The following is a 21,914-nucleotide window of genomic DNA, read 5'->3' as shown; positions in this document are numbered from 1 at the left end:
CGGAATTCCACACACCTCTCCAGACTCCCAGTGCGCTTGCACCTCCTTCACAGGAACTGCCGAAGAAAGGAAAATCCAAGAAGAAGAGCAAAAAGAAGAAGAAGGTTGCAATCGCTACTTCAGAGTCTGGTGAGGAGCCCGCCCCAGTGCAGTCGCAGGCCTTTAGCGAACAAATTCAAGTTGTTGACACGCTAAAGGCTCTGTCTGTTTCTCCCCCTAGGAATTTACCCAAACCACCGACTGAGCCCAATGACGAAGGAGGGAAACAAGAAGTGAGCATTACCAAGGTACTATTTTCTTCAAGCGAACTTCAAGACCATGCTGCTAATAGACCCAGTCCCTCAAAACTGTTACCGAAGGCGAGACCCATCCTATCACGCATTCGAAAGCAGACGATGTCAGTAATGCTGATGGCAAGTCAACCAAGGCAGAAAAGAAGGTAAGGCGATATTCTCTTTTTGGGGTGATGTCGTGAGCTAAATGACCATAGAAGCACGATCGCTTTCTCAGGGAAATCGAGCTATATGAGCGTGAGAGAGATATGGCCTTTGCTGCGATCCCTAAGGATATTCTAGAACAGGAGGGAATCCCTTATCCCAAGACTCGGGAAGGGTAGGGGTACTTGGCTTCTGCGTCTGTGAAGATGGATATGGGACATATGGGGAACCCGGTGTAAGGGTGTAAGGAAGGGGTTGAATTGGAGGGGTGAATATGCATATATGATAGTGATAACAACTGTATAGTTCAGTTGGCCTAGCACAGGGTGTGAACCCGGACAGTGTTATAATCTCTTTCAACAAGCGGAGGCATATACCTATGAATGTATGGAGTGGAGAATGCAGGTGTGTTGAGGACCCTAGATGACTAAGCAAGTCGAGTCAAAACCACCCCTCTGTCGTCACCAGCCCGCGCCTCGGCCCCACTAGAAGCATCCATAACAATAAGCCGGAGCTACCCCTCCCGAACCCCGACCCCGAGTTCGACCAACTTGTACTCCGCCCACCACTATTTCACTCGCTCTCATATCTAAACGTTGGCGTCAGCTTCAACTCCAAAAGGCTCTCGTTAATTTCGCCCTTGTAATTTGAGCAATTCGTTGAAATGGCTCCTCTTAAAGTTGGTGATAGTTTGCCGCAGGGTGTGCAGTTCGAGTAAGTAACAGATCCTCGACACCCCCCCAATCCCCTCGTCCTCGATAATTCCCAAGCATTCCCTACCCATACACGTCTTCTCTTGCCCTCTCCTTCCAGTTCCTCACCTCGCACAGCTAACCACTTTCAGATGGGCACCCATCACCGACTCGGACCCCACCGTCTGCGGCCGCCCGCAACCCTACGATGCCTCCAAGGAATGGGCCGACAAGAAAGTCGTCCTCTTCTCCGTCCCAGGAGCCTTCACGCCCGGCTGCCAGGCCTACCACCTGCCTCCATATATCCAGAAGCTGGCCGAGTTCAAGAAGAAGGGCGTCGATATCGTGGCCGTGATTGCGAGCAATGATGCGTGGGTCATGAATGCCTGGGGAAAGGTTAATGGGGTTAAGGGGGATGATATTGTGAGTAGTGCTATGTTTGGGAGGAGGAGAGGAGCAAGGCTAATAGGGAGTAGCTGTTTCTGAGCGATACCAAGACTTTCTTCAGCAGGGACTATGGATGGCCGGCGGGAATGGGTGATAGGAAGTATGTTTTCTTGCTGCTGCTCTTTTTCTGCATCACAAGCTAATGCATCGTCTAGCGGCCGCTGGGCCATGGTCTTTGACCACGGCAAGGTCGTCTACGCCGAAAACGAGAAGTCCCCCGGCGAGGTCACCGTCTCCGGCGCCGATGCCGTGCTGGCGAAGCTGTAAACGAGACAAGACCCTCCGACACAGCGTTTTCAGCGTTGGAACGTCTGATACGTAGCGTCCGCCTGGGATAATGCCGGAAATCGGCATGAATCAGGAAGGGCTCAATAGATGAACTACGCCTTACTCAGGAATCACGAAATTTACTACATCCCCAGTTCTATTTAACTTGAAGTCTTTCGTTGGCCATGTGAGAAAGACCTGGACCTATTCCGTATGCCAGCAACGGCAAACCGTGGACAAACTAACCATCATTCCTACCGACTGGTTAGCCATTGTGCCCCGAACTCCCAGCTGCCCAACCATCCCCATCGCACTCTTCGTCCACTGTAGCAAATCCAAGTCACTAGGCACTCTCGACGCCTGACCATCCCCCCATACACATGCAAGGACCCCACTCCACCTTATGCTCCCGAGTTTTCTCGTCCTCTGGCAACAGCACGCCCACTTTTAGCGAGGAGAGAGGGTTCGCGTAAACAAAGGCTTCAGGCCTAACTTTCCCACCGTTCATCCCTGGATTATCCCTTCACAGCGTCTTCCCCACCGTCGAACGGGTTACGGTGCTGTCCTTCTACTCCCTAGGATGGGACTTGAGCTATGTTGCGCGGTATCAAATGAGACATGGACAGCAGGTGAACAGAATTCAGAAAGGCCGTGTTCAAGAAGACGCCTTTTGGGAGGACAATGGCGTCTTTCACCTGGGGTTTACAGTTGGCTGGGGTCTCTTCTCGGCGGGGCACCATTGCCAAGTACAGTAAGCACCAGCAGGCTGGGCCCACAGATGCTCGGAAGAGAACTGACCACAGGAAGTCTTGCGACCAGGACTTGACGGCCAGGGTGTTTGCGGGGCTAATTGGTACTTGAACGCTTTCGCCCGCCGATGAAGGAGTGGGCATGCTTCGGATCGCCGCAGAGGAAGTAGAGGTTGGAAAGGGTTTGTCGTTAATATACGGTATTTGATAATAGTTGATGGATTCGCTTATGCTGGCGGCGTGTCGTGTATCATCACCATGATGAACTTGGGAGCTGCCTTGAGTTAGCAAACCCCTAAAGCCTGTAGAGTAGGAGCCGCGCACCCGGCAGAATGACCAGTTCGTTTTTCCTCATACGCAATGTGAGTAGTTTCACCTCGTCCTCCCTGTCCAGATTCTCCACTAGGTTTCCCGCTGCGCCTAAGAATGCCCAGACCATGCTTGCAACGTCTTCGGCGCTCTGCAAGCCGCCTTCCTTGCGGCCATTAGTGTACGAGTCTGACGAGGTTTCGGCAGAGGCCGGCAAGGTGCTGTTTGGGTTCGCGGATGAGCTTTTGGAGATCAAGCCGGTCGTCCGCAGAATGGCACCGGTATCGCGGGAGAGTATGAGAGTGCTTTGTACGCCTGGCTTCTGGCTCAGCCGGGTAAGATGCGACAGAGTCTCTTCAAACTGATTGGCGGCGTCAGCGCTGTCTCTGCTCGCTAGAGACAAAAAACACTCACTGTGTTTTGCGCCATGGCAGCAATTTCCTTGACGTGAGGTCCGGGGAGTTGAACGCGTCTGGTGTTTACGAGGTGAAGTGGATTGCCAAGACAAGCCGCGACTCTCCGAAATCAGATTAGCGCTTCTTGCCGAAAAGAAGATCTCGAGCTCGGAATTTTCCTGTCCTGACGATATATCAGGTCCACCGCTATGCGCGTCTCTGCGGCTACAAACTGCGTCCTCCATCTTGCATAGATATTCATGCTGTTGACGAGCTCAACCCCTGCCGACGTTCCTTGGAGACAGTACCTTGATTTCGGGTGAGGCGGCAACATGGGATCCAGTGCCAGAAAAAGGAAGGAAAAGAAAAAGGATTTCCAGGTGAGTCCGATAGCACCCATTTGTAACATAGTCGTGTCTAATATGCGCATAGAAACCAAAGTTGAAAGTTGGGAAACCGCAGGCGAAAGCAGCCAACTTCACGGACACCAGTTTCAAAGCCAAATGTATGGAATCACCCTTCATCACTATAGATAGCCTAAGCTGACTTACGGCAGCTATTGTATTGACACAGCAGTCGCTGTCGTCCACTGCACCGAGTTTGGCAGCTCAATGCGCGCACCATTTGTCGTTGCTGAATCACAAGTCTGACTCGCAGAGGCGCGAGTCCCTGGCGTACTTGACCACAGCCATATCCAGCCTTCCTCCGGGCGCTCCTCTACCGCAGCCAGCATCGGTCATTCTGCCTGCCGTGCAGCGACTTGTTTTGGATGGTTCGAATGCGGTCCGTCAGCAGCTTCTCAAGCTTCTTCAGAGCTTACCTGAAGGTGACATTGCGAGCCATAGCGACCAACTCCTGCTTCACACACGAGCAGGCATGACGCACCTTGCAGCTGATATTCGCATATCCTCCCTGGATGTTCTGGAATGGTTGCTCCGCGTTGCCGGGGATGAAGTCGTTAGCTGTGCGGGCGGCTGGGTGAAGATGCTGAAGTGCTTCCTCGGCCTTCTTGGCTGGCAGAACAATTCCTCAGGGAAATGGTCTGTCACGCAGTCTTTTGGCAAGGCAGGAGGGGATGCGAAAGTCCAAGTGAAGCAGATCAATGCGCTCGCATCCTTCCTGAGGTGCGGTTTGGTTCCATCGCAGAAGGAGGCAGCTCTTGCTGGCGAGGGCAGCATGTTCCCACTATGGCAGACTCAGCACCACATGCTATCCGAGCGATCGAATGCGTATGCCCACCTCAACCTCTTTGGTGCGGCTCGAGACGAGGAGGCGGAGATGTATGAGGATAGGGAGGATCGACAGCGCGTCTTCCACGAGAGAGCCGAGGCGGCGGTCGTAGTGGGCCTTGAGCAAGCGACAAAAGCTGGAGGTGAACTTGGACGCGCTGCTGCGCAGTTACGCCGGGTTATTAGAGAAGGCATGGCGGATTATAATGGAGATATCGGGGCTTATTAGTGGGCACAAGCAGTTTGTAGCCCTGGTTTGTTTCACATGCGAGAGACTATCAACTCAAAATCAACTGCGTCAATAGCAAAGGGAAAGACGTGTGGAACGCAGACCAGACACGTCAAGGGTGCATGAAAGCAATTTTAGCACAACGTAACATCCAATAGGACAACGTGTATATACGCTTGCAGAGTCTAGATCTAGCAGATGTCAAGGTAATAGGTGAGTCATCAAACAGGCTAAATTAGTTCCACTCTCTAAAAGGTATACGTTAGCTATTAATAATTTATTACTAATAGGTTCCTTCTTCTAGAGGCTTTGCCACTTTGCGCTCCTGTTCTGCCCTGGGAATCTCACAGTCTGCCATGCCAGGGGTGCCTATGGAGCCAACACTAACACCACAAACTGTAAGCACATTGATTCCTTAACTGAATGCTTTTCAACACGTCGTCTGCTCTGGATACTCATCTCTCTTTAGCCGATCGTCAAAGATGAACTTGATGAACTTGATGAAGTGTCCAGCGATGACGATGTCGCGGATTCGTACAAGCCACGACCGCAATTGAGCCAGCCTGCGGTGCTGATGAGGTCGCTGGCCTACCTTGTCAGTGTGTGCACCCGGCCCTGTGTTATGTTAGCCAAAGACGTTGTTTAATCTTGATCATAGAGGGACTTGAAGATGGCATCATTGACGTCGATCCCGACTATCAAAGAGAAGTGGTATGGACAGGTAAGTTCCTGGGTTAGTCGAAGCGTGGAACCTATCTTGGCTCACTATGTACAAGCTGATCGGATGACTGGCCTTGTCAACTCTTTAATGGGTAAGAAGCACCCTCACCTGTCGACTGCTTCCCGACTGAAACGTACGTTCCAGAGAATTACTATATCCCGCCTATCATCCTCAACAAGAAAACCCTTACGAGCCGAGATGGCAAAACTAGCCACTCAATGGTATGCGTGGACGGCAAGCAGAGACTCTCCTCTGTGCGCGCCTTCATCAAAGGGATGATTCCCTGCCACGATTACCGCGGGGAGAAATGGTAAGTGATACATGAGGAATTTGCGAGATCGCGTGTCTCACATAGTCAGGTGGTTCTGTAATACATCCAACCGTCCTAGGAAGGTGCTTTCAGAAACAGCCCAGAGACAGTTTCTTAGCAAAGAGTTTGTGTCTTTCGAGTTTAAGGACCTGTCACGAGGCCAGGAAGAAGACCTCTTTGCGCGAGTACAGATGGGGCTGCAGCTCAGCGCAGCCGAGAAGATACGAGCAGCATCTGGTCCCTGGCAGGAGCTGGCCAAAACTTTCGTGGAAGATTTCCCTGACATCTTCTCCCTGTTGAAAGATTGCTCACGCGCGAAAGACTTCCAGATGGCGTTAAGTTGTTTCAGTCAGATTCTTGAGGTGGAACACCCTGCGGCTGCCAGCGGAGTTCCCTCCCTCAAGTCCAAGATCAACAATATCCAGAAACTCGTTGAGAACAAAAATGCCTTGGATGACGGAACGAGATCGCACCTTGCCGCTGTGTTCAGGAAGTTCAACGAGCTCATCAATCTGGATCCTGAAGTTTTCCGAAACGTCGAAAGGAAGCTCAAAGGGGTACAGACCTTTGCACCAATAGAGATGGTGGCCATCGCTGTCTTGATCTCAATGTATTCTGATGAGCGCAATGACAGGCTGCTTATTGGGGACATCAAATATCTCCGGAACCTGCTCCGCGAGAATTTCACTGATTTGCGCATGAATGATTCCATATGGAGGTTCATATGGGATTACATAGACGACCTGGAACTACACAGAGGCGCAGTGGATGGCACCACCGTCGCTCCAAGGGAGTCAAGGTCAGCTCCAAAGGAGTCCAGAGCAGCGTTGAAAGAGTCCAGAGCAGCGCCAAAGGCATCAAAACCGGCGAAATCAACCCCGTCAACTGCACAATCCACACAAATCGGTCCTCAAACTAGCACCTCAAAAAGACCATCGGACGGGGCTCTGCTTTCTGAGCAACGCAAAAAAGTACGTAACGCCGCAGGTCCGAAGAGCGTAGTGGTGAAATCCGAGCCGGAAGACAGTGCGATAATTCCAGTCCTGCCTCCGTTTCCATTTGCAGATACAACTGCTGCGCAAGACACCGAATCACCAGAGAGCCTAGTGCACAATGGCAACCATGGAGGATATGGAGCCAGTCGCCGGCAATTGGGCCAACCACCCTCGGTTCCATCGGGCAATGGTGGTACTTCGACGAGGGATAGGTGGCCCACTACTCGTTTTTACCCATCTCAGGATGTCGCCACACAGCTCCAAAACCATGCGATGCATACCGCCGCGCTTACAGCTGGTCTGCCAACGTCACCCTCGGCCAGACTTCTGAGTTTAGTTACGCAACCGCCACCGGCACCCATGATGCTTCCCTATCATAGTTCAACGGCACCACAGCACTCGTTCCGCCCAGCCCTCCAACACCGTAAGCAGGACAAGCACAAGCAGCCTGAATTCCAACCCCCAGTAGCCGAGTTTCCACGTCGGCAGAGCTCGGTAACCGTTCCACAGGATGATGGCACCGTTGATCTTACAAGCGACACGGAGCTGGAACGTCAGGACCTGCTGTCGTCATTTCGATCTCGTGCGACCAACGAGCGTGCAACCACGCAAGTTCGTACTCGTCAGCCTCAACAGCAGGCGGTGCAACGGCAGAAGGGATTTCCAAACGATCCTAGCAGACGCTCAGTCGTGATTGACTGAGATCTCCTTCTTATTCGGCTTGGGTGCAGTCAGCAATGCTCAGTTTGGGAGAGCGATCCGGTATTGAACTCCCTTTTTTCCATATATGCCCTTCCAACGACTTCGACGATAAGTATTCTTTGCGTTTGCGCGCGTAGTATAGATTTCCTTTAGCAGTATTCATAGTTCAGCATTTATCATTGACACACGAGCGTTCCCTATTGCAGTTCCCTTGTACACGTTCTGTGAAGAGGGAGCAATAACAGTGACATCACAACCCTACTAGCCCCTTTGTTCAAACTGTCACTCCAAGATGCCTGTTTTCGCGAGAAAAGTCACATTTATAAATGGGACGCACTCTATGCAGCGAAATTCACCCCCTAGTCTTATTACTCATCAGCCGCATCGATTTCCATCGCTCAAACCAAAGTGGTTTAGCGCGGGGATTGCTGGAACGTGGGTGGCGCTCGGGCACGCCAGTGGCTCGCTCGGTCCATCTCGGTCAGCCAAGGGAGACCAGAAATAATTTGAGGCCCAACGCAAATCCTCCCCGCCCCAACACTTCGCCTTTTGGCACCCTTCGCTTTCCTCTTGTACAATTACTACACTCTCCACTCTTCTCAGGTGCGAGCGTTTGCGGCATTCGGCACCCCGATACACTTCTTGTACAGTGTTCAGGCCGCAACACTAATCCCGCAGCAGGCGAACGCCTAAATAAACGAAATATTGCACCGCGCGTATCGATAACGCCTCCGTCCCTAAATTTCCATTCACTCTCCCTCGAGCGCCACTTGGGAATATCTCTAGGTTTCCCTTCTCCAGAAGGGGATGCCGCATTCTGAGTCGCCGCCCATGGCCCCAGCAATAATGGTCGACCAGGCGGGCTCCGCCCCGCCTCCCTCCTACGACGATATCTCCTCGCTAATGAGCCAAATCTTCACGGCGAAAACGTCGCACGCTTCGGTGGAGGCAGCTTATGCGCTTTCCACACTCCTCCAGAACTCGGTCGGCTTTCGCGGACTTAGGGGTTATGGTGTATTAGAAGAGATCAAGAAGGCGGCAGGGGACAAGAAGAACCCGATTCGCAGAGAAGGCGCCATGAACGCGCTCGGCGCGCTATTCGAACGGTTTCCACGAGCGCAGAAACTCGCGGAGGTCGTTTTCATGGTTCAAGAAGAGGGACTGGTTGCTTTGGCGCTGGATGCTTTGTCTGATAAGACGGCCCCGGTCCGGGAATCTGCGAAATACGCACTGGATGCGTTGTTCGACAACTTGAATGCGGAGGCCAAGGTTGTTGGTCTCCTTCCTGCGCTTTCGAAATATCTGAGTAAGAAGTCCGGCAAGTGGCAGGGTGCTGTTGGTGGCTATGAGCTGCTGGGCCGCATGGCGGATAAGGCGAAGATGGGAATGGAGTCTTTGGAAGTTGAAAAGGAGAAAGATGTCCTCCGGGAGGCTATGGGCAAGAAGCTGGAAGGACTGATTCCCATCGTGGAAGCTGGAATGCACGACCTTAAGAACGAGGTGAGTACAATCTACGGTTTCTGTCTTCACGCTGCTGACCTGTTTCAAGGTTGCAAAACAGGCAGTCAAGACTATGAACAGCTTAACTACACTCCTCCAAAACGACGATATCGCTCCTCGTATACCATTGCTCGTGAAGGCGATCGAAGACCCGTCCACGCAGAGCCAGCAGAAGGCGATCCATGCCTTGTCGCAGACCACCTTCGTTGCCGTCGTCACCTCTCCCGTTCTCGCCATGGTCACCCCTCTTCTAGAGCGCTCCTTGAACACACCCAGTACTTCGCAAGAAGTGCTCCGTCAGACGGTTGTGGTCGTGGAGAATCTTACCAAACTCGTCCACGACCCCATCGAAGCGCGTGCTTTCCTTCCCAAGTTGAAACCCGGTGTACAGGCCGTCAAGGATCGTGCCTCACTACCTGAAGTCAGAGAGATTGGCGCCAGGGCTCTGGACGTCATCGAGAAGGCTATGGCTGACAAGGATGGTCTTGCGGAGAAAGGGGCTCTTTCACGCACCTCGCCTGCTGAGGTCCAGGAGGCTCTGGATAAACAGATCAGCGCTGCTGGGGGTCTACTAAATTTCCCTGGTGATGCGGAGGTTTGGGCTCACGCGAGAGATTATATTTCGGAGATGGTCGCCGAGGTCGTGAATCTGAGGGCGCACGAGCGCATCCCGCAATTGATTACCCCTTACCTGGAACCGCTCCTTCATCCTGGAGCGGCTGCGAAGGTTTCGGAGGCCATCCATCGGTTTTATGTCGAAGAAGATCACAGGAAGTTCGGGGCACCGGTGAAAGAAGACGATGGCGAGGTTGAAATCGTGAACGCGAATTTCTCCTTGGGTTATGGCGGCATGCTGCTGCTTTCGCACACTAATCTTCGCCTTCTCAAGGGCCACCGTTATGGTCTCTGTGGTCGTAATGGCGCGGGCAAGTCCACTCTGATGAGAAGTATTGCGGATGGCAAGCTTGAGGGTTTCCCGCCCCAGGACCAAGTCAAGACTTGCTTCGTCGAGCATAATCAGGGGGAGGACGCTGATCTTACTATACTCGAGTACATCTCGCGCGATCCTCGCTTTAAAGATGAGAGCCAGGAACGCATTTCCCAGGTCTTGGAAGAGGTTGGTTTCACGGCCGGCCCGGAAGGCAGACAATCGCACAAAGTTGGGTCTCTCTCTGGAGGGTGGAAGATGAAGCTGGCCTTGGCCCGCGCTATGCTTATGCGCGCTGATGTGCTCCTGCTCGACGAACCGACCAATCACCTGGACGTTGCCAACGTCAAATGGCTACAGGATTACCTGAAGAAGCACACGGAAATCACCAGCTTGATCGTCTCCCACGACTCCGGTTTCTTGGATGCAGTCTGCACGGACATCTACCATTACGAGCAGAAGAAGCTTGTGTGCTACAAGGGTAACTTGGCCGATTTCGTCAAGGTCAAGCCGGAGGCCCAGAGCTACTACACCTTGTCGTCCTCTCAAGTCCAATTCAAGTTTCCCCCGCCTGGTATCCTTTCTGGAGTCAAATCTAACACTCGCTCCATTCTCCGCATGACCAACTGTACTTACACGTACCCTGGTGCTTCTAAGCCATCACTCTACGACGCTTCCTGCAGCCTCTCTCTTTCCTCGCGGGTTGCCATCATCGGCGCAAACGGTGCTGGTAAATCTACGCTCATCAAGATCCTCACTGGTGAGCTTATTCCCCAACAAGGCAAGGTCGAGAAGCATCCCAACTTGCGTATTGGGTATATTAAGCAGCATGCCCTGGAACACGTCGAGATGCACCTGGAAAAGACCCCCAACCAGTATCTCCAGTGGCGTTATGCCAATGGTGATGATCGTGAGGTGCTGATGAAGCAGACCCGTGTTCTGACCGAGGAGGATAGGGCTCAGCTGGAGACTCCCATCGACCTTGGCGATGGAAAGGGGCCTCGCAAGATTGAGGCTCTTATCGGTCGCCAGAAGTACAAGAAGAGTTTCCAGTATGAAGTCAAGTGGCAGCATATGCTGCCGAAGTTCAACACTATGATTTCTCGTGAGACTCTGCTCGAGAAGGGTTTTCAGAAGTTGGTGCAGGAGTTTGATGATCATGAAGCTTCACGGGAAGGTTTGGGTTTCCGTGTCCTGGAGCCCAAGGTCATCTCGAAGCACTTCGAAGATCTAGGCATGGATCCTGAAATCGCCAACCATAATGAGATCTCTGGTCTTTCCGGTGGCCAAAAAGTCAAGGTTGTACTTGGTAAGCACTCCCAATCTCCCGATTCAGAGCGTTTGTAGACTAACTCCACCCAGCCGGCGCACTGTGGAACAACCCCCATTTGCTTGTGCTCGACGAACCTACCAATTTCTTGGATCGTGATTCGCTTGGAGGTCTGGCTGTCGCCATTCGCGACTATAAGGGCGGTGTCATCATGATTTCCCACAACGAAGAGTTCGTCGGAGCTCTATGCCCCGAGCAGTGGCATGTAGTTGACGGTCGTGTAACCCATAAGGGCCGTTCTGCGGTGGATATGAGTCGCTTCGAAGATTCGCGACCGGGCTCCAGCGCCGTTAGCTCCGCGGTTCCTTCCACTAACCCAAGCACAAACGGCACCCCTGTCATGTCCGAGGCCGAGGGCAAGCCTGACGATATGAAGTTCAAGGCGAAGAAAAAGAAGAAGATGACCAGGGCACAGCTGAAGGAACGGGAAGTGAGGAGGAGATTGAGGCATATTGAATGGTTGAACAGTCCGAAAGTATGTTTGGCACTTCACCATCGTATGAGCAATGCATGCTAACTTCTACTCAGGGCACACCCCACCCACCGGATACGGATGACGAGGAATAGAGAGATACCCCATAAAAGTTTGCATCCTTTCGCGAAATGAGATTATAGACTTCCCGGCATTCAATGGCGTTTGATTATAGACCGGGTCGGGTGGGATTGCGTTTGAATACATAGAGTAGGATTGAGGGATGTGACTTTTGTCGCGATCACGATAGGCACGCAGACGATGTTGGTTATCTAGATGAAGCACGTTTATGTTACGCGTCCCATTACTCAGCTCTTCTGTGCATGTGTTTTGCTCATTGGATTCTGTCGTAGAGCCGGAAGCCAACTATGGCCCCCTGAGCGTCATGATGCTCTTTCAGTATGATGATGATAAGTCGTTATTTCGAGCTTTCCATTCACCGTCTTCCGCTGGCGTCCCTGCACTCAGACCGCTCAATGGTTGTGGGCTCCGCAATTTGCCACTCCCGCGCCCTTGTGCCGTGCCTCCAAGTGAGAGTGAATGTGATGAGCACACTAATCTCTTTTAAGCTGTTCGAGGATGCAGACCGCCTGTCTCATGTTCACGAGAGCGCTCCGCCTGAGAGGCCCATGCTGCTCCTCAGTGGGCTATATCAACCCTACTTCCTTCTCCTCAACTTGACTTTCTATTCCTCCACCACTTCCTCCACAACTCCAACTTCTCACCTGATCAAGGTCCCAATTCACCTCTCAACCTCTCAACCTTTCGACTTCTCGACTTCTCAAATACTCAACTTCTGGTAAGCAATCTCACCTTGATCCTCTCTCACCTGATTCCGGCTTCGATCCTCGAGCTACTTTGTCTCGGGTATCTCGACGTTCGAGTCTAACGCGATCCTTTGCACAGCTCCTCAAGCTCGTCATCATGAAGCTCGTTGCGGGCATCCTCGTTGCAGGCCTCGCCAGCGTCGTCACCAGCATTACTGTAGACGACACCGGCACTTCTCCTCCAGGTTCAGACGCCATCTTCAAGGCTGAAGTCTCAGTAAGTCCCTCCTACACTTTCCGTCCTCGAACTGTGCTAACATGTCCCAACAGGGTCTCTCCAAGCCATGCACCGACGGCCAGTGCATATGCGTCCAGGGCTCTCGTTATCCCTTCGTCTGCGAGTCTGGCGTCTGGCGCGTTAGAGTGACTGACCGCGACTTCTGCAACGCCGCTGACGGCGACACCTCCTTCACCGATCTTCTCTCCAAGGAGCTTCCCGGCACCGAGTCGGGTGATCCTACAGTTGTGGAGGGTGCAACTCCCTGCTCAAAGGGCTGTATCAAGAGGGGTTGCTGCAAGAACAAGGGCACGCCGCGCGAGTTCTGCAAGTGTCCTGGTAAGCTATTACCTTTCCCATTTCCCCGAATCCAAGAAACGTCGCTAATCATCCTACCATACAGACAACATCTTCACGCGTGCGGTCACCGAGCCTACCGAGCCTACTGCAGTCCCGAGCGAGTATCCGCAGGCCATCGAGTCTGTTCATCCTCATCCTGAAATCCTGGAGCTTGCTTCTCCTTGCTCAAAGGGCTGCATCCAACGGGGCTGCTGCAAGAACAAGGGCACGCCGCGCGAGTACTGCAAGTGTCCTGGTAAGCTACTACTTTTCAATTCCCCCGAATCTAAGAAAAGTTTCTAATCATCCTACTACTATACAGACAACATCTTCACGCGCGCGATCACCGAGGCTACTGCAGCCCCAACCGGGTATCCACAGGCCATCGAGTCGGTTCACCCCGAGATCCTTTCTCCTTGCTCAAAGGGCTGCATCCAACGGGGCTGCTGCAAGAACAAGGGCACGCCGCGCGAGTACTGCAAGTGTCCCGACAACATCTTCACCCGGGCCATCGCGGAGCCCACTCCTATCCCGACTCCGTATCCCCGTGCCATCGATACCGACAAGCACGATGCGCTGAACTGCAAGAAAGGCGAAGCGAAATGCTGTGATGCGGATCCCCGGGCATGGTTGAAGTGTAACGGCACAGACTTCTACCCGGATGGGATGTGTCCCGAGGGTTGGAAATGCCATGATTTGGACACCAACGAGATTGACTGCCTTCCCGCTCTGACTACACCTGTCGAGGGCGATGACAACGGATTGGTAATGTAGGTCTTGTCTTTCCTTTCATTCCCTTGAGTGTATATCTTTCGGGTTGAGAACGGGAACGCATGGTGGCGACAAGGTGACATTGGAAGGACTTTGTGGATAGTCCAAATGTACTCAGCTTTGGATAGGGAATGGATACTCCCTTCCTAATCTTAGTCTGCTGTTTCTTCCGCTCACTCTGTTTACTTTCCATGATTCCAATTCACTAACCATCATCAACAGCGTCGGCAACAACCTCGAAACCTCACACTCCATCGATGCCGCCCACGGTACCCTCGGCTCAGATAAAGCCAAAAATATGGTAGTCACGGGCGCCGCGCTACCTCCTCGCTGCCGCCCAGGATCCTACATGTGCGCCCTTGTGCACGAGAAAGACGCCATCTTTGTCTGCGATGGCCGTGGCTTCTGGAAGCTGTCTGCGCTTTGCGGAGGGTTCTGCTGTCGGGAATCGGATGGCAAGGCGTAAGTGAACGAATGAAATGGATGACCTGTTTGCGAGTTGAACAAAGCTGACAGATTGGCATAGTTGGTGTACTACGTGCGGAGCTGCCGCGGAAATCGAATCGCCGGCCGCAGAAGATATTCCCAAGGCGATAGAAGGACCCCAAACGACGTCCACGTCGTCCGAAACCCCCAACCTCGTCTCCCGCTCGCGCGTCGTCCGCGACTCACTCGCCCACCTTTCCCCTCGGGCGGAACCCTGCCACCAATGGGCCGCCATGGGCTGCGCCAGAAACTACGAACTCAAGAAGTCGGCCGTCATCTGGTGCAGTAGAGATCACGTCTGGCGCATCGAGCAATGGTGCGCCGGCGGAGTGAATTGCTGCAAGTATAACCGCAGCCGCGACTTTGCGTGGTGTGCCTGCCGTCGCCTTGCGGACGGGGCAGTAGAAGAGGAGGATGCGCGTGAGAATTCGGATGCGACGTTGAACCTGTCCGACGGGTGGGAGATCGATGTCCAGCCTACAGAAGAACATTTGGGCAGACGTCCTCCCCCATCCCGCCGAGATATTCCCAAGACCGTATTTGGAGAACCCAAAACCCCGTCCACCTCCACCTCCCCCACGACCCCAAATCTCGTCTCCCGCTCGCCGGACCTCGACTCAGCCTCCTCATCACACGTTCTCCTCCATGGCCAGGGCGTACCCTGCCACAAACATACCGCCATGGGCTGCGCCAAAAACTTCGAACAGAAAAATTCCGCCGCCGTCTGGTGCGCTAAGGATCTCACCTGGCGCGTCACGGCGTATTGCGGCGGACTGGATTGCTGCTATTATAATCGCTGGAGGGACATGGCGTGGTGTATCTGCCCTAGCCCTAGGTTCGCGGCAGTGGAGGGGGACGTGCGTGAGAAGGCGGATGCGACGTTGAACCTGGAGGACGGGTGGGAAATCGATGTCGATCCCGCTGAGCATTCAGGCGGACGTCTTGTTTCTTCTCCGGAGGACGATGAGCATGAAGACCATCAATATGCGGCTCATCAACCTCACTCCCTCACAGCGCCATCCAACTTCTCAGCTTCCCAACCGACGACCGGTCTCATGCTCGCACGGCAAAGCGTGCCGCCCTTCCAGCCTTGCAAGCCAGGCACCTTCTTCTGCGGTGTGTACTTCATGGTCATCTTCACGTGCGGACCCGACGGAAAGCCCGTGTGGACGGCGTCGTGCGGTGACCCGGGCTGCTGCCGTGAGGGCCCAGTGAAGGGGACTGCGTTTTGCGTCTGTGGGCCTGCGAGGGCCGGTGGGAATGGGATCGATGGCAAGGCAAGTGAGGATGGGATCGAGGGTTAAGAACCAAGTTGGGAGGAGCGTGTGAGGCTTTTCCGGTTACCACGGTGGGTAGTTAGAGCAGTGAGTAACGAGCAGTGAGTAACAGTGTGATGGAAATAGGCCTATGGATCGGAGATAGAGAATGTGACAGATGGACTTGGCGGGGATTGGAGAGGGAGAAGCGAGCAGATATGGAGTCATCTGGTATATACTAAATAAAGGAAGAGCTACCTTGCTCCAATCTTGGACCCATCCTGGCATTTCTGATCTTCAGCATGGCCTAGGACTCTTCTAGTACGCGTGTCGTTGTAAAAGTGTCCCGGCCTCATTGCCTCGAGAGAATTGCAAAGCCATTCTCCACCCGACGAAGGGAAAAAAATATGAAAGTGAACTGGATATCAAATTCAACACACACGGAAATATGGATAGGTATATAACGCCCTGCTTCCTTCCACCACGCGTCCAACCATCCACTTCCTCCCATCCACCCACTCACCACCTACCACTCCCCGTTAAGCGGCAAATCCCTACTCGAAAACCCCACCATAACCCCAAACTTGCCACTCACCGGCAAGACCCAATTCTGCCTCCTAACATCCCAATAACTCAAGTCCTTCCTGCTAACCTCGAACCTCACTCTCTCCCTATCCCCATCCTCCCCCTTCTTCTTCAACTGCACCTTGTCAAACCCCCTCAACACCCTAACGGGAAACTCCACCTTCTCCCCCGTCTCCGGATCACGATAATCGGCAGGGAACTCGATATACAGCTGGACGACCGCGGCTCCGTCCCTCGCACCCATATTCCGTACCGTCGCTTCCACGGCTAGGAGCGGAGTATATAAATCAGGGTTTCCGCCTTGCGCGCCACCCGCGGGGCTAAGTGGGCTCTGGGGAATTGCCGAAGCGGATGCTGTTGTCGCCACGGTAGGCTCAATGTCATCCACCGAGTCGAGCCAGGGGTAGATGTACTTCTCGATCCTCTTCCAGCCCCCGGGGAACAGCGCACTCTTCTTATCCGGCATGTTGTTGTCAAACTTTGGCGGCTCCACACCATGCGGTCTCGGTTTCGGCAACATCGTCCTCTCGCCCAACGTGTCCAGCTTCAGCCCTTCAAGCGCAAACGTCGTGTAACTCAGCCCGTACCCAAACTCGCATCTCGGCTCAACCCCCTCCTTATCGAACCATCGATAATCCACAAAGATCCCCGGCTCCGAGAAGTTCTGCTGCACAACCAACCCCTCTCTCAAGTCAGGCAAGTAAATAACCTTACTACCCTGTCCATAGTCCTCTTCCTTCTTCGCAATCGTATATGGTAATTTCCCACTGGGATTCACATCCCCGAACACCACGTCCACGAGAGCATTTCCCGATTCCTGGCCGGGCAGATGCGCGATGAGGATGCCGTGGATATTGGAATGGGAGATCCATGGGTCTAGCAGGACAGGGCCGACAGTGTGGATGACGACGAGGACGGGGGATTGACCGCGACCGCAAAATGATGCGACGTGGCTAATCAGAGCTTCGGTGTTCTTTTGTAGGTGCAGGTCGTTGCGGTCGCCGCGGATGTCTGGGGGATGTCAGCGGGTTGGTGTTTATTGATTAGTAAGCAGATAAGGGGTAGAGAGAAAAAAGAGTGAGGGGGACTACCTTTCCATGCAATGTAGCCTTCTCCGGCGTCCGCGTTCGCAAAGACGATGCAGAGGTCCTGATTTTCCATGATGCTCTTGTCCTCAGGGATGGTGTTCTCGAGCCAGTCGGTCACAGTGACTGTCTCGTTATCAAATGCCTCTCTTAGCACCGCAAACGGCTCAACCAGATACGGGAATTCAACCGCTCCAGAGCCCCAGCCGGAAGCAAGAGTACCGTCATTGCATCCACGATCCTTGCAAGCGTTGATGCCGTTCCTGTTCAAGCGTGCGTCCTCGCCGAATATACCGACGCGGAATACTGTGCCTTTCGCTCGCTTCGTGCCTTCTTTCCGGCCGTTGCGGCTGAGGGGGAGAAGATTACCCTCGTTCTTGACAAGAACAGTGCCTTCTGCTGCAATGCGACGCACAAGGTTGCCGTGGAAGTCTTCGCCTTCGCCTTGCACGTCGACGAATTTGTTGACCACGCCAGTAGTCTTATCCGTGCTCCCAGGATGAAGCAGGCCGATCTCCTCGTCGGTCCACGAGGAGAAGTTGGGCCCGCCGTCACCGTCAGGAGGTTGAAGAGGCCATTTGCTGGTGTCATCCTGACCCAGCTGGTACCATGCCGCAACCACGCGTGTGGCCATGTCATTTAAACGCTCCATGGGAACGCTGCCATTCAAAACAGCCCTGGTGAGCTGGGGACCCCATAGACTCTTGCCGTCTGCCCACTTCAGCCCGTCCCCCGGCATGGTGACATCCAAACCAGCGAGAGCGCTCGCAACGCCGCTGCGCTGCGCGAGCCAGTCGCTTTGGACCCAGCCCTGGAAGCCCAGCTCGTCTTTCAGTATGCCGTTCATGAGCTTACTGTTCTGACAGGCATAGCTATTATTCACCTGTGACCGTCAGCCATCCGATCATCTCACAGATGCTCTTCCACAACCCACCTGATTATAGGAACACATCACACTTGCCACGCCGGCCCTCACACTCTCCGCAAACGGCCAGGCATAAACCTCATGCAACGTCCTATCGTCGATATTACTCGAAATGGCATTCGGCGTTCCCCACTCCCACGCCTGCCGGAAATGCTCCTGCTCATTCCCCACATAATGCTTTGCCGTCGCCATGACCCCCTCGGATTGAATGCCGCGAATCGTCGCCGCGGCCGCGATGCCCTGCAAGACGGGATCGGACCCAAACCCTTCCCAGTTGCGACCTCCAGCTGGCATGCGGCCTAGCGGACCCATGGCAGGACCGAGAAGAACATTCACGCCTTTCAATCGTGCTTCCTCCCCATGCGCCTTCCCCCTCAAATACATCAACTCCTTATTCCACGTCGCGCCAACCGTGATCCCCGCAGGAAACGCAGTACTATGATCCGTAAACCGAATCCCGAGCGGTCCGTCCTGCAGACACAGACTCGGGAACTTCAACCGGGGCACTGGTCCAGTGTTTCCCACACACATCTGCATACTCCACCCCGTACCCGTCGTTATATTCACCTTCTCCACGAGCGTCATTTGTCGCACCAGAGCGGCGGCTTTGGCGTAGCTGTCTTTCCAGGATGGGTCTGTACCGCCCTTGGGTGTCGGATACCAAGGCGGAGACTGGCCGTCTAGGGGAGCGGAGCGCCAGGCCCAGATTCCGCCTGCAGAGAGGAGGAGGACTACGCTTGCTACAAAGAGCAAGACTAAGCCGCAGCACAGTTTACTTGGTACACATCTCCTCCTCCTTCCTCCGGTCTCTTTCAGCTTCTCCCCGAACTCGACATCTTTCCGTAGCGAGGCTTTCCGCCTTTTTGCCCTAAGATCTGTAGCACTCCTCTTGACTTTCAAAGTCCCGGCATCGTAATTCAGGGGATCGAATTCTTCGAGGTCTTCGTACGAGGACGTGTCGGAGGAGAAGGATGCTCGTGTGGGTGTTTCGTCGTCGGCCGGGTCGTCAATGCGTGCGTACTTTCCGCGGCGCAGTTCGTAGGATTCTGGAATTGGGGCCATGATTGGATCAGGTACAGTCTAGTGGATTCCAAGATAGGAAAATGGGAATGAGCGTAAGGATTAGGAGAAGGTAAAAAGGAGTATCAGAAAGCCGCAATTATCTGGAGCGGATGCGGAGGGAAACGAGCGCAATGCCCGGTTCATGAAGTGAAATGGAACATGGGACGTAAAAGCACAACAGCCAAGCTGGTAATGAGTGCAGCTACATATGGTTATGCGGATGAGCGGGGAATGTTTGTCGTCGCACGGAGCCGCAGCCGCAGGGTGGTTGATGTTTCTGTAACCCCTGTTATGTGACCAGGCACTGCACCGCCACAGCGCAGCCCCATGATCGTCCATGCTTCAATTTCTTCCTTCTTCCAGCCTGAGCTCTTGGCGAAAACGCTCACAAAGACTGCCATAGACAGATAGATGTTTACACAGTAGTCGACATCACCCGCTTCAGATGGACACAAGGTAAGAACCTCCTTATTCCATTTGAATCATACATAATGTCCTTATCGTAACTTGCGTAACCGCTTAACGTGATATACAAAGCAAGTAAATCATTCCGCTTTTCTTCCTCTTCTCTTCCCTTCTCCACCGTATCATATCAACTCTTCAGCATCTCCCTACTGTCCTTCGACCTGCTTCAGGATACCAGCCAGGTTGATGCTCTTGGGGCGCTCGATGGGCAGACCCAGTGCGCGGTCCCAGATGAGCTGTGCCAGAGGACCAAGACCGCGGCTGACGCCGAAGGTGGCCGTGTAGTAGAGCGTCTCGTGGAAGCCATAGTGGTGGAAGAGGACGCCAGAGGACGAGTCGACGTTGGGGTAGGGGTTCTTGGTCTGGAGCATTGTTAGCTATCCGATTCAAGCAAACTCAAGAAATTGTCGTACCTTGCCGTGCTCGGTAAGCACACCAGGAGCCACCTCGGAGTTCTTCTTGACGAGCTGGTAGACGGGGTTCTGAGCAATCTCAGGGCGCGCGTTGGCGAAGTCCATGAGCGCCTCGAATCGGGGATCAGGCTTCCTCAGCACGGCATGGCCGTAGCCAGGAATGACGCGGCCGGAGTTGAGGACGCTCCAGAGGTAGTCCTTGACGCTCTTGTCGGACAGATCGCCGCCAATAGCCTTCTGCATGTCGAGGATGAAGCGGAGCACCTCCTGGGCGGCCAGACCGTGGAGAGGACCAGCGAGGCCCTGGAGACCGGCCGAGTAGGAGAGGAAGGGATCGGAGAGGGCGCTGCCGACCAGGTGGGTGGTGTGAGCCGAGACGTTGCCGCCCTCATGGTCACCGTGGAGCGCAAGGTACAGACGGAGGAGGTCCTGGAAGCCCTCGTTCTCCTTTCCGCCCTTGCCCAACATGGCCGCGAAGTTGTAGGCCCAATCCTGGTTGAGGTCGACCTCGGCAGGGAGAGCCCCTCCGCCGCGGTAGGCGTTCTGGTAGATCTTCGCGGCGATGGTAGGGAGCTTGGCAAGCAGGCTGATGCAGTCGTCGAAGGTGGGCTCCCAGTAGTCGGCCTTGTTCATGCCCTTCTCGTACATTTTGGCGAACTTGGACTCGTAGTTGAGGGCGGAGACGGCGCACGCGAACTGGGTCATGGGGTGGAGGTCCTTGGGGAAGTTGTCGAGCATCTTCTCGACGAAGGTGGGGATGCTGGCCTTCTCGGCGAGCTCGCGGGAGAGAGCACGGGTCTGCGCCGTGGTGGGGACCTCACCGGTAAGGAGAAGCCAGAACATGGCCTCGGGAAGCATCTCGGTGCCGGAGGCGCCCTTGGGGAGCTCTTTCTGGCAGTCCTTGATGGTCTTGCCGTGGAAGCGGATACCTTCGTTGGCGTCAAGGACGGAGCCCTCCCAGACCATGGCCTTGAGGCCTCTGGCGCTTGTCAGAAACCATTGTTTGGGGTCAATGGGGTAATTCTGGATGTCGCAACATACCGCATTCCACCCAAGGTGTTCTCCACCTTGACATCACCGAGCTTCTTGTCGGCGTGGGCCTTGACCTTCTTGAGGAGCTCGCGCTTCTCGGGCAGGACTTTCTTGAAGGTCGCCTTGAGGTCGGGCTCGGCGGATGTCGAGTAGTTGCATGCCTGGACTGCAGGTGGTTCGTCAGTTTTCAATTGTCGTCGCAACGTTTGGACTGGCCCAAGTGCTTACCGGAAGACACAGGGCGCACCGCGGAGGCCTGTGAAAGCTTCCATTAGCTGTCTGCTCAGTTTCTACAGTCTTTTCTTCTCAAGTGAAGCCTACCTTGAAAGCCCTGAGGGCGCGGGTTGCCGAGCGCGCGTTCATAGCCATGGCTGTAACTGTGTAGTGATGGTGGTGTAGGTGGTGTAGGTGGTGGGGTAGCTTGAGGAATGGAAGAGGCCGCACGACACGGTCAAACAACACGCCGTGGGGAGTGTTTATTATTCGTGAAGTGAAAAGAGAGCAAAAAAAGAGAACGGCAACTCTCGGGACAAGACAGTTCAGGTGACAGGCGTTCCTCCGGCGATGCGTCCTTGTCCTTGTTGGCCAGCGGATGGGGAAGTGGGATCCATGGCAGAAGGTTAGCCTCGGCCCGCCTCGGTGCGGAGGAGAAACTTATCCCTCATCCATCGATCCAAAGCGACTCCACCACAAACCACGCCTTGTCGTGCCCATCCTCTATCAGAGAGATCGTCCGGCC

General features: G+C 54.1%; 7 protein-coding genes across 7 annotated transcripts; 4 read left to right on the top strand and 3 right to left on the bottom strand.

The window, feature by feature from the left end:
• Positions 1–1,101: 1,101 nt before the first annotated feature.
• Positions 1,102–1,843, top strand: EI97DRAFT_452434 (AhpC/TSA family protein-like protein; the record flags this gene model as incomplete). The annotated part of the gene is made up of 4 exons (XM_033800408.1): positions 1,102–1,151; positions 1,282–1,552; positions 1,606–1,676; positions 1,732–1,843. 4 exons carry the CDS (start codon positions 1,102–1,104, stop codon positions 1,841–1,843), a joined length of 504 nt encoding a protein of 167 aa, XP_033650834.1.
• Positions 1,844–2,585: 742 nt separating this feature from the next.
• On the bottom strand, positions 2,586–3,426 carry EI97DRAFT_160627 (uncharacterized protein). Its single transcript, XM_033793337.1, has 3 exons — positions 3,316–3,426; positions 2,917–3,262; positions 2,586–2,866 (listed from the first exon to the last, which is right to left on the bottom strand). The coding sequence occupies exons 1-3, from the start codon at positions 3,328–3,330 to the stop codon at positions 2,820–2,822; spliced, it is 408 nt and encodes a 135-aa protein (XP_033650833.1). The 5' UTR covers positions 3,331–3,426; the 3' UTR covers positions 2,586–2,819.
• A 62-nt stretch (positions 3,427–3,488) lies between these two features.
• Positions 3,489–4,892, top strand: EI97DRAFT_503574 (rRNA processing protein Ipi1). Its single transcript, XM_033802792.1, has 3 exons — positions 3,489–3,676; positions 3,729–3,801; positions 3,853–4,892. The coding sequence occupies exons 1-3, from the start codon at positions 3,629–3,631 to the stop codon at positions 4,752–4,754; spliced, it is 1,023 nt and encodes a 340-aa protein (XP_033650832.1). The 5' UTR covers positions 3,489–3,628; the 3' UTR covers positions 4,755–4,892.
• A 201-nt stretch (positions 4,893–5,093) lies between these two features.
• EI97DRAFT_503573 (uncharacterized protein) lies at positions 5,094–7,673 on the top strand. Its single transcript, XM_033802791.1, has 6 exons — positions 5,094–5,152; positions 5,224–5,353; positions 5,413–5,475; positions 5,531–5,566; positions 5,620–5,785; positions 5,835–7,673. Exons 1-6 carry the CDS (start codon positions 5,111–5,113, stop codon positions 7,480–7,482), a joined length of 2,085 nt encoding a protein of 694 aa, XP_033650831.1. The 5' UTR covers positions 5,094–5,110; the 3' UTR covers positions 7,483–7,673.
• Positions 7,674–8,001: 328 nt separating this feature from the next.
• On the top strand, positions 8,002–12,013 carry EI97DRAFT_424566 (elongation factor 3). Its single transcript, XM_033797140.1, has 4 exons — positions 8,002–8,982; positions 9,032–11,219; positions 11,273–11,715; positions 11,769–12,013. The coding sequence occupies exons 1-4, from the start codon at positions 8,290–8,292 to the stop codon at positions 11,805–11,807; spliced, it is 3,363 nt and encodes a 1,120-aa protein (XP_033650830.1). The 5' UTR covers positions 8,002–8,289; the 3' UTR covers positions 11,808–12,013.
• Positions 12,014–15,845: 3,832 nt separating this feature from the next.
• On the bottom strand, positions 15,846–19,512 carry EI97DRAFT_404483 (beta-glucosidase-like protein). The gene is made up of 3 exons (XM_033796538.1): positions 18,213–19,512; positions 17,285–18,161; positions 15,846–17,204 (listed from the first exon to the last, which is right to left on the bottom strand). The coding sequence occupies exons 1-3, from the start codon at positions 19,263–19,265 to the stop codon at positions 16,135–16,137; spliced, it is 3,000 nt and encodes a 999-aa protein (XP_033650829.1). The 5' UTR covers positions 19,266–19,512; the 3' UTR covers positions 15,846–16,134.
• Positions 19,513–19,657: 145 nt separating this feature from the next.
• EI97DRAFT_436168 (citrate synthase-like protein) lies at positions 19,658–21,908 on the bottom strand. Its single transcript, XM_033799035.1, has 5 exons — positions 21,497–21,908; positions 21,404–21,431; positions 21,185–21,341; positions 20,144–21,122; positions 19,658–20,092 (listed from the first exon to the last, which is right to left on the bottom strand). Exons 1-5 carry the CDS (start codon positions 21,542–21,544, stop codon positions 19,877–19,879), a joined length of 1,428 nt encoding a protein of 475 aa, XP_033650828.1. The 5' UTR covers positions 21,545–21,908; the 3' UTR covers positions 19,658–19,876.
• Between the last annotated feature and the right edge of the window lie 6 nt (positions 21,909–21,914).

This window comes from Westerdykella ornata (assembly GCF_010094085.1).
Source record: "Westerdykella ornata strain CBS 379.55 unplaced genomic scaffold EI97scaffold_28, whole genome shotgun sequence".
In the NCBI taxonomy this organism is placed as follows: domain Eukaryota; kingdom Fungi; phylum Ascomycota; class Dothideomycetes; order Pleosporales; family Sporormiaceae; genus Westerdykella; species Westerdykella ornata.
This window is presented reverse-complemented; position numbering and strand designations above follow the sequence as displayed.

Bases quoted from the DNA above. Each gene is read 5' to 3' on its own strand.
- EI97DRAFT_503574 (XM_033802792.1), top strand. From the start codon at position 3,629: ATGGGATCCAGTGCCAGAAAAAGGAAGGAAAAGAAAAAGGATTTCCAG. The intron at 3,677-3,728 runs GTGAGTCCGATA...ATATGCGCATAG, and splicing joins AAAAGAAAAAGGATTTCCAG to AAACCAAAGTTGAAAGTTGG. The intron at 3,802-3,852 runs GTATGGAATCAC...GACTTACGGCAG, and splicing joins CACCAGTTTCAAAGCCAAAT to CTATTGTATTGACACAGCAG.
- EI97DRAFT_404483 (XM_033796538.1), bottom strand. From the start codon at position 19,265: ATGGCCCCAATTCCAGAATCCTACGAACTGCGCCGCGGAAAGTACGCA. The intron at 18,162-18,212 runs GTGGGTTGTGGA...TGACGGTCACAG, and splicing joins TGATGTGTTCCTATAATCAG to GTGAATAATAGCTATGCCTG. The intron at 17,205-17,284 runs GTAGTCCCCCTC...GACATCCCCCAG, and splicing joins AGGCTACATTGCATGGAAAG to ACATCCGCGGCGACCGCAAC.
- EI97DRAFT_503573 (XM_033802791.1), top strand. From the start codon at position 5,111: ATGCCAGGGGTGCCTATGGAGCCAACACTAACACCACAAACT. The intron at 5,476-5,530 runs GTAAGTTCCTGG...ACTATGTACAAG, and splicing joins AAGAGAAGTGGTATGGACAG to CTGATCGGATGACTGGCCTT. The intron at 5,786-5,834 runs GTAAGTGATACA...TCACATAGTCAG, and splicing joins GATTACCGCGGGGAGAAATG to GTGGTTCTGTAATACATCCA.
- EI97DRAFT_424566 (XM_033797140.1), top strand. From the start codon at position 8,290: ATGCCGCATTCTGAGTCGCCGCCCATGGCCCCAGCAATAATGGTCGAC. The intron at 8,983-9,031 runs GTGAGTACAATC...ACCTGTTTCAAG, and splicing joins TGCACGACCTTAAGAACGAG to GTTGCAAAACAGGCAGTCAA. The intron at 11,716-11,768 runs GTATGTTTGGCA...ACTTCTACTCAG, and splicing joins AATGGTTGAACAGTCCGAAA to GGCACACCCCACCCACCGGA.
- EI97DRAFT_436168 (XM_033799035.1), bottom strand. From the start codon at position 21,544: ATGGCTATGAACGCGCGCTCGGCAACCCGCGCCCTCAGGGCTTTCAAG. The intron at 21,123-21,184 runs GTATGTTGCGAC...GACAAGCGCCAG, and splicing joins AACACCTTGGGTGGAATGCG to AGGCCTCAAGGCCATGGTCT. The intron at 20,093-20,143 runs GTACGACAATTT...ACAATGCTCCAG, and splicing joins TGCTTACCGAGCACGGCAAG to ACCAAGAACCCCTACCCCAA.
- EI97DRAFT_160627 (XM_033793337.1), bottom strand. The intron at 2,867-2,916 runs GTGCGCGGCTCC...AACTCAAGGCAG, and splicing joins CGAACTGGTCATTCTGCCGG to CTCCCAAGTTCATCATGGTG.